At 33.2% G+C, this 9,550-nt stretch overlaps 2 protein-coding genes and 1 non-coding gene across 3 annotated transcripts; 2 read left to right on the top strand and 1 right to left on the bottom strand.

Annotated features, from left to right (window-relative positions):
• Positions 1-1,426: 1,426 nt before the first annotated feature.
• Positions 1,427-3,738, bottom strand: LOC110701393 (cysteine-rich repeat secretory protein 11-like). The gene is made up of 4 exons (XM_021879047.1): positions 3,389-3,738; positions 2,359-2,778; positions 1,908-2,021; positions 1,427-1,460 (listed from the first exon to the last, which is right to left on the bottom strand). The coding sequence occupies exons 1-4, from the start codon at positions 3,732-3,734 to the stop codon at positions 1,453-1,455; spliced, it is 888 nt and encodes a 295-aa protein (XP_021734739.1). The 5' UTR covers positions 3,735-3,738; the 3' UTR covers positions 1,427-1,452.
• Positions 3,739-4,073: 335 nt separating this feature from the next.
• LOC110701394 lies at positions 4,074-7,448 on the top strand. The gene is made up of 2 exons (XM_021879049.1): positions 4,074-6,836; positions 6,969-7,448. The coding sequence occupies exon 1, from the start codon at positions 4,892-4,894 to the stop codon at positions 6,035-6,037; it is 1,146 nt and encodes a 381-aa protein (XP_021734741.1). The 5' UTR covers positions 4,074-4,891; the 3' UTR covers positions 6,038-6,836; positions 6,969-7,448.
• Positions 7,449-9,183: 1,735 nt separating this feature from the next.
• TRNAE-UUC lies at positions 9,184-9,255 on the top strand. Its single transcript has one exon. It is a non-coding gene; the product is annotated as a tRNA-Glu (tRNA).
• Positions 9,256-9,550: the final 295 nt, after the last annotated feature.

Genomic DNA, 9,550 nt, shown 5'->3' on the forward strand with positions numbered 1-9,550 from the left:
TACTTTAGGTTATGTTTGGATAACAAAAAATGGAAGGAAAGGAAAGGAAGGGAAGGGAAGGGAAAGGGAGGGAAAGGGAGGGAGACAAACTTCCTTGTTTGGATAATATGTTGGGGGAGAGAAGGGGAGGGTGAGGGGGAGGGGGAGGGAGGGATTCATTTTCCCTCCTCCTTTAATAAAGACCATCCCTTCAAAATTAGAGAGATTTGGAGGGAAAATGGAGCTCATTATTTCCTCCACTTTCCCTTCCTTCCTCTTCCTCCTATTTCCCTCCCTTCCATTTCCCTTCTAATTAGTTATCCAAACATAGCATTAGGAGAGAGAAAAAAATAGGAGAGAGAGTGGTGTGGGTTTTTTCTTTAGCCCATGAATGTGTGAGAAGTAGGGATGGCAACGGGTCGGACTCGGAGCAGATTATGCTAAATCCGACTCCGACCCGACAGGAAGTCGGATGTTAAATCCGACATCCGACTCCAACTTCAATATCCGACCTCCGACTTTGACTCCGATCCGACCCGACTCCGATTTTTTTTTCATTATTCAATATACTTTGAGATGTTGGGCTATTTGGGCCTTTACAACCCACACCCAATGCCACCATGACCCACACAAAAATCCACTATCTATTGGAGTCGGATTCGGATAATCCGTCAGAGTCGGATATTTGTCGGAGTCGGATTTTTTTCTCGGATTTTTTGTAGGATCCGACTCCGACCCTCCTCCGACTCGGAGTCGGATTATTTTAACGGAGTCGAATTCGGATTACTTTTTTCTCGGACTCAGAGCGGATATTTTACCTCGGATCGGGGCGGAGTAGGGTCGGATCCGGACTAGATTGCCATCCCTAGTGAGAAGTTGTAGAAAAAAAAATGCCCATAAAAAAAGTGGAAAAGAGGAGTGAGAAAGTGGGTAGAGAGATAATGACATTTTTTTATTTGCCCATGAATGAGAGTGGTCTCAGTACTTCAATAGAGTTCACTCGACACATCATCTTGCAACTACAGCTTCTTCAAGTCTTAATTCTTTTTTACTTTATAATTTATTTTAAGTATTTAAACATATGTCAAGAAAACAAATAATTATTATTATTTGAATAAGAAACTACATGACTAAATTAGATGTCCTTGCTATAATTTTTGGACATATAATGCGAAGAATTAATTTAAGTTACAATAAGGATATCTAGATATGTCTTGAATAAGTTCATTTGAGACAATTGTTCTCCTAATTGGCGAAGCATTCTTTAAAATCTATTATAATAAGATCTATTCCTCTATTATATACATCATGAAATATGTGATACAATAATAAAGAAAACGTCATAAAAAGGCACGTATCCTTGCTGGTTTAGGTACTTAACTTCTTAACCTAAAAAAAAAAATAAAAAAATAAAAAAATTCAAAACAGTCGCATAGCTCGCACTCCCCTTGTGCAATGAAATGAATTAGTTCTTCATATATCTGCATGAAATAACAATAACACATAGTTAATTTAATTTTCAAATGATATGATAAAATGTGTGCATATCTCTATTATTAGCTTGCTAATTTCTATGTTTAAAAAAAAAAATCTTGCTAGTTTCTATCGTACATATTTATTGTTTTGGCAGTGCATTGTGAAAGGATAATAATGTAGATGGAAGTTTATTTGATCATAAAATTTTGCTTTTTGAAGGATATCATCATACGGAGTATAATATAAGACTTTACCAAACTAATAACCATAATCCACAATAACCATACTCTACTCTAGATTTTAATTTAAGGTATGAATTTGATGTTATTCTAATTGTGTAATTAAGATAGATCGATATAAATGTATTTTTAAAAGGAAAATGATGTAGGCGAGTTTGTTAATTATTAGTTTACCGAATATATTAATATGTAAGTGAACCATATCATACTCACCATCATCTTTCTTCTTTAAGCATCGAAATAACGTAAACACAAAGAACAAAAGGCCCACTCCTCCGATTGCGATTGCTGCTATTTTCCCAATACCATTCCGGCCATTATTTTGCCCTGCCACAAATTTTTTTTTAAAAAAATGCAATATGATGAACAATATTACTTCTGCTATATAATGTTTGACTCACTTAGATTTTGCACAGTCGTATTGTTTTATTAAAACGATCTTGCTAACGAGAGCCCCGGGGCGTTAGATAAGGATAAATTTTATTGGTTGAAATGGTATTAAGTTAGGAATTCATGACAAAATCACGCGTCGTTCGGTGTAATTAATGTTAATTTTACTCTAATATTTGCACTTTAATTCTTTTATCTAACGCTTCGGGGGCGCCCATTTGCTTTTGCCTTATTAAAATAACAAAAAAATCTAGCAAAGTTGCATGAATTTTACCTCCATCCCCATGAAATTCATGTGGATTAAACTCATAGCTCAAGTAACACAATCCCAAGAAAATTTGTCCATAAATTGAATTCACACACTCTTTCTCAACAACATCAACACCTTCAACAATACATTTTGCACAATCACATCCATTCAACCCCGCCTCACATTGAGCCATGGCATGGAATCCCTCATGGTTATTCATGGAGTAAAACCCATTCTTACCCTCATCTTCGGCCGCCTCGGTTTCTAACACCTCAAATGCCTTGCTCCTCATTTGCTCAAAATACCCACTTGACACCACAGCTTGGTTTTCACCACACTTCTTGTGATTCAATTCATCATCTAGGCTTAAAATGCCGGTATACCCGTCCGCCTCGTATTGTACATGGCACCCTGAGAGTTGGATCCTTGCTGCCATGGAACTACCTTTGGATGAAATTTTCATAGTAATGTTAGTATAACATTAGCCTCATACACATGAAAATAATTTAAATTGCTAAAAATCTATATCTTTGAAATGATTTAGATTATACTACCTCTGTTTCTTATTATGTGCAGCAAAGGGGTATGATTTGTGAGATATAAAATATTCTTTTGTTGCACACAATAAGTTTTGTTGCACACAATAAGAAGCGGAGGTAATATCATACATAAATTTGTATGTAAATTAAAACATTGTTACTTTATTTATATATATATATATATATATATATATATATATATATATATATATATATATATATATATATATATATATATATATATATATATATATATATATATAAAGGCAATCTAATTTTAATCATTCCAATTTCCAAAGGGTATGTATGTATGGTAGGATAAAACTATATGTCTATATAATAATTGCATATTAATTTGTAGATATTTCTGCATGGTACTCTATGATAACTTATATGTTTAGTAATTAAATTTATAAAATTTAAATAGATTATCAAAGTAATTAAATTGATAACCAAAAATGATGTTAAAACTATTATGACAAATATAGATGAACGAAATCTTACTCTAGTATTACCACATAAGCTGTTTGTAACATTTTGGAAGGTTTTCATGCACTCGTTGCATTCTTGATCATCTAAATCTTGACGACATTGAAATTGACCCGAAAAAGAGGCTTCAGATAGATCCTCAACCATGACAAAAGTTCTATGAAATTTAGATTGAGAAGATTGAGATCGTAGCTTTTCGAAAAGTGACATTCGTGCATTCAAATATATCCCATGAGGATCGTGGAGCTTTTGAGATGAACAACGGTGGAAAATCAAGGTTTTATGATCTTCTAAGATCCCATTCACAAATGATACAAAAACTACAAAGAAAATCAATGAATAAAAAGTAAATTTTGTTAGAATTATAGACATGGGATATCATTTGTTTTGTTATAATAGGTTCTTAAGTACAAGATTTGGTATATATATTAGTCTAAGGAGATTTGGCATGGTAGTTTAAGACTTTAATGAAAATTGGTACAAAATTATGCATATTTCTTGCCTACCTACAACTAATCTTGGATTACAATATCTAATTAGGTACACATTTAATGAGCTACATACCTTTATAAGTATTTAAACTATAGAATTGAACTAAGCTAGAATAAGTGAATATATAACTGCCCATATCTAGTACTATCTTTTGAGTGGAGCATTAGTGACGCAAAGTTCATGTTAGTCAAAACTCAAAAGAACTAGAATAATTTCCAAGTTTGGATAAACTTCCATTTACTAAAATTTTAACTTATGCAAAGTAAGCTAGTTTTGCTTTTTTTAAAAGCATGTCATATTGCTTACGTTTGTGTTATTTAAGTACAAGTTACATTTGATTTAAGGTAGAGTTTTGGGTAATATTTAAAATATAACGTCGCTAATCTAATAGAGAAAATTTGTCAAAAATAAATAATAATACTGCAAAAAAAAATAATAAAAAAAAAATAGCAAGAACAATAAATAAAGAGCAAAAAATCTATTGTAAATAGTATATGACGAAAATAATTTCTATAATTATCAATATGATAACATGTGTTAAAACGGAATATCACCTATTAGTCTTTTACAAGTGTCGAATTATAGGCATTGTCATATGCTTCGTAATGTAACAACGTTGAATTCCATATTTTTAACCAAAGTAATTAAGATCCGTAAGATATTAGGTACAAATTGTCCCATTTTAGAATTTGAATCCTATTATGGGATAAAAAAAAAAATTCTTTCACTTTCATCCAGTCAAAAATTCTAATAATGAGAAAAATAAGGATGAAATTCAAAGAACAAAAGTCTTGCATCTTCTTGCCTATGATTTTTTTGTTTTCTTTCTTTTACACCCCACTAAAAAAATTCTTTTCATTTCTTATCTCGTCGTCCTTTGATCTTCAATCAAAAGATTGATAACAGGACGACGAGAGGGAAATAAAGAAAAAGTAAGGAAAAAATATCAATAATCTTTCAAAGAATTCAACTTCGTCACATTCATTTTAATCATTCAAATTGAATGTTAAAATCAAATTATATCTAATAAAGAAGCAATGACAGAATCTATCCAATTACTACAAATCAATATTATTTCAGCTCGAGACCTAGCAACGGTAGCGAGATCAATGAACACTTATGTTGTCGGGTGGGTTAACCCGAACCGAAAACTAATAACCCGAGTTGACCACAAGGGAAATAACTCCCCCGAATGGAATGATAGGTTCATCTTTCGGGTCTCACCAGAGTTCCTTGAATCCAACACTTCAACAGTTGAGTTAGAAATATACTGCCAAACTTGGCTACGTGACACTCTTGTCGGGTTCGTTCGAGTAGCCGTGCCGAACCTACTCCCAACAGATAGCCCAAACGGGCTAACCCGTCGATCAGTCGCTCTCCAAATTCGTCGTCCTTCGGGACGGCCTCAAGGTATCCTTAATGTCGTTGTCTCGGTCCTAGACGGGGCTAGGCGAAGCATGCCATTGTCCGGGATTGGGACCACGGACAACAAGGGGAATTACACAATCTCACACAAACCAAATCCAGAAGATAGTATCATCTTACGTCGTGCAAAGAGTGAGCGCTCCTGGGCGGCAATGGCCGACCAGGAGCCTCGTGCTGCTAAGTCCCCTTTTAAGGGTCATGACCCGGGACCAGGCCCGGGTCATGGACAAGGGCTGCGTTCAAGTATAGGCGGGGGGTCATCCATCTGTAACTCTGATGTAGGACCATCAGCGTCGGTGGTGGCGGCGGCTGTGACAAAAGGGTTGTACATGCCGCCAAAGCAAAGAGGTCGTGGCCGTGGACGTGGTCGTGGTCGTGGTAAGGAGATAATAACTACTAATAATGATGATGATGGGAGCTCTATTTTGCAATGGGCAGATGAACAAAGTGAGGACGGAATAGTGACAAAGATTGAGAGATGGAAAATGGAGATGCAAAAGTCGTTGCACCGTGGCGGCGGAGGAAGAAAAGGCGGTGATGGTGCAAGGAACAAACATAAGCATCGACGATCAAAAACAGAAGGCGGGAGATTATTTAGGTGCTTTGGTAAGGCGTATGGTTTTGAATTTACAATTGTTTGTGGATCTAACAATGGGAATGATAAACAAAATATCAAAAGTGGTAAGAAAAAGGTGCATCATAATAATCACAACACATCGGATGATGAGAGTAACAGTCAATCCTACATTATTGTATGATTTATTTTGAACGGATCGATGGTCGTCAATTGTGATTATTATAAAGGTAGAGTGTATATGATTTTTTTTAAACTCTCCTTTAATTTTCTCCCCCACCCCTAAGAATTCTTCTGTATAATTTTTTTATTTTTTCCTTCACTTTTTGCTGTGTAAATTCATGTTTTTTTGGGTAAATAGTTAAGTACTACGGAGTACCTAATTTTTTTCAGCTTAGTCATTATTTGTTTTGACTTCATTGACATTTTAATCTCTCATCGTCTTTTGTATAAATGTTTGGTTTTTTTCCCGCCCTTCACTTTTCCCATATAATTACTTTGTGTAAATTCCCTTTTAGTTTTTTTTTTTTTTTTCTGTTTAATAATATTAATCACCATTTATTTTCACATTATTGACACATCACGTTTCTACTATGTTTTGAGATTTTTAAGTTATGGAATTTGTAATCATGTTGAATGTCATTTATTTTTCCATTTATTCTTTTCAATCTGTTTTGTGTTTAAGTTGCACATGTAGTAATAGCCAGAGTGGAAAAAGAAATGAAAAGAAATAGATAGTTAATAAACAAGTGGTTTTTACACAACATCATTGGAAAAATACTATAAAAATACATGCAGTTCAAGAAAATATTATTTTATTTTCTTTTATTTATTAGTATTATATTTTTGTTTTGGACGAGGTACACACAGGTCTTGGTTGAACACACCTATCTCGTCAGGTAAACAAGTTCAACTCGTCAACATTAGAAAGGCCATAACCCCTAGCCAACTTGAATCGTTGCTAAAACTAATATGAATGAAAGGTGAGAGATGTTACAATTTACTGTTCATTGATTCCTTTTTTTTAAAAAAATCCCCATGAGAAATTTCGTATTAGTTTTTGTAACAAAATATTTTTGTGTTAAGATCAATTGTGATGCTTACTTGTGAAATAGGTTTTATATATGTGAGTTTAGGGGTTGCATTAAGAAATGATGATGCACGGGCAACTCGTTGTTTTCGCAACAAAGAAGATGAATGTGCATTGGGTAGTTGAGTATGTTGAGGCTAATCTTGCTAGACGCAACGTTATAATGTCTTAGATCGAGATTAAATATTGTGTAGGTGATTGAGGCTAAGGATTATGCTCCTTTTTTCCTATACTTATTAGTGGATATTTGAAAATTTCAATCAGATTGGCTTCTTTTTTGATGATAGTATATCCAACAATGGGGAAATATTGTAGCATATATTGTAGCTAGGAAAGATAACTCGCCTTATTTATTTTGAGTTGATGTGTACAAACTCATCCCCATAGCACTTTTGCAATGGCGGATTCTAAAATAAGTTAATATATTTCCAACAGGTATTTCCTCTCAATCATGAAATTAATTTTCAAATATATATCTACTAGTGGTATTTTATTCACTTGCATATAACTACGTATAATCAAGTCGAAGAATTTGATTGAACTATCTCATTGTAATAAATTAATTTTATAAAGAGAAGTTCTATATTAAGAGAACTTTTCAAAGATAAAAAAAAAAGTGTCACATATACATGACATTATTTTTTATTTTAATAAGGAAAGATATAAGAAGTTAAGTCAGTCTTCTCTCAAAACTATAATCCAACCAATCTGAAGTAATAAAAAAAATAGGAAAATTTGTCAAGAATTACACGCTTAATAGGTATTTGGAAACAATTACCCACTAAAAAATTTTATCAAAAAAACTACCCCCTAAATTTAAAAAGTTTGAGTAGCACTACCCATTTGCATTTTCCGACGAGAATGTTCGGCACATGGGCCCACTTTTTCAATTTTTCTCTGAAAAGACACGATGCAATGACAAATTGGACCTTAATTCATAACCCTAAGATAACCAATTTGAATTAAAAGCAACAAATTTAACCAATTTCAAATTATCCCCAATTTCTAAGACCCCTAATTTTTCTAATTGTTACACCCTAACATCAAAATTCATAATTAATGGATTAAAACAGAAGAATTACCTATGAATTGCACACCCTACTTGTTCTCACTTCTCAATTAGAAATTTTCAGAAGAAAAATAGAAAAAGTGGGCCCCACACGCCGGACTTTCTCGCCGGAAAATGCAAATGGGTAGTGCTACTCAAACTTTTTAAATTTAGCGGGTAGTTTTTTTGATAAAATTTTTTAGTGGGTAGTTGTTTCCAAATACCCCTATTAAGCATGTAGTTCCTGACAATTTTTCCAAAAAAATATTTACTTCCTAAAGAAGGTACAATATCTTGGTGCGTTTGCATGAAGTGTCCTAAAGAAGCAACATATATAATAAGCTAATGTTCTATTGCCCATTTGCCCTCTCTATAGATATGTCTGGATTCGACGGAGAAGAAAAGACATATATATGACATTGTAAAAGACTAATTAGCATGTGAAATTAAAGCGAGGCGAAGCTAGAAATAAAAATTACTGGGCCGAGGTTAGTAGTTATTACTTTATTGGGCTACCCTTGTCAAAAACCCCCTGTCTTTGCCCCTATATGAAAATGGAGCTGAGTTTGATATTTTAATTAATTTGTAAAGGCTTCAAGTTAGGAGCAGAATAAAATTTTAATTTCAATTAGCTGATACAACACAATCAAATTAAATTATATGAATTGACATATTAGTAATCAATAACTCAAAACCATGAAGAAGCAGATAAAAATTTAATTTCAAGCCATTGTTTAACCAATGGAGAACTGGACTTGACTTAATTTTTTAAATAAAAAGCTCTATCTTTCCTCTAAAAAAAATAAAAAATAAAAAACCAAACTTGAACTGTAGAACAACATAGTTACATACTTACATCTATAAATTTTTTTAAAGTTCACTTATCTATCCCCTCAAAACTTGAAGAATAAAATATTCAAGCAAAAAAAATATTATCAACGACCAACTAATTATGCAGTTCATTACTAAAATTATTATTAAAAAAAAAAACGCACATTATTTTGTTGTGATGTGTGGACTGTTAATTTTATAATAAGATTAGATTCTTTATTATAGATTTGATGACTTTCGACCTTTTGGCCATTCGAAAGAATAAACGAGAATACAAGACGTGAAAATAAAAACCAATTTAATACATAAATATAAAAATTAAATAGTTATATTAAATTTTAAGGATTAATGATCATTCAAATCCGATGTCGTCCAGCGGTTAGGATATCTGGCTTTCACCCAGGAGACCCGGGTTCGATTCCCGGCATCGGAACTTTTTTCGCTTTTAACCTTTTTTATATAGTTGAAAATTTGGCTTTGAAGTGGCCAATAAATTCATTGGCTGGCATATTCCTCCTACCCGCATTCCTACCAAGCTACACAACCCAAGACAAGTCTACCAATTTTATTTTTGTTTTTTTTTTTTCAGTTTTAATACGGAGTATTTTATTAACGATCTTGCTAACGATCGTCCCGGGGCGTTAGATAAGGATAAATTATATTGGTTGAAATAGTATCAATTTAGGAATTCATGACAAAATCACGCGTCGTTCGGTGTAATTAATGTT

Source organism: Chenopodium quinoa, unplaced genomic scaffold (genome assembly GCF_001683475.1).
Source record: "Chenopodium quinoa cultivar QQ74 unplaced genomic scaffold, ASM168347v1, whole genome shotgun sequence".
Classification (NCBI taxonomy): Eukaryota; Viridiplantae; Streptophyta; class Magnoliopsida; order Caryophyllales; family Amaranthaceae; genus Chenopodium; species Chenopodium quinoa.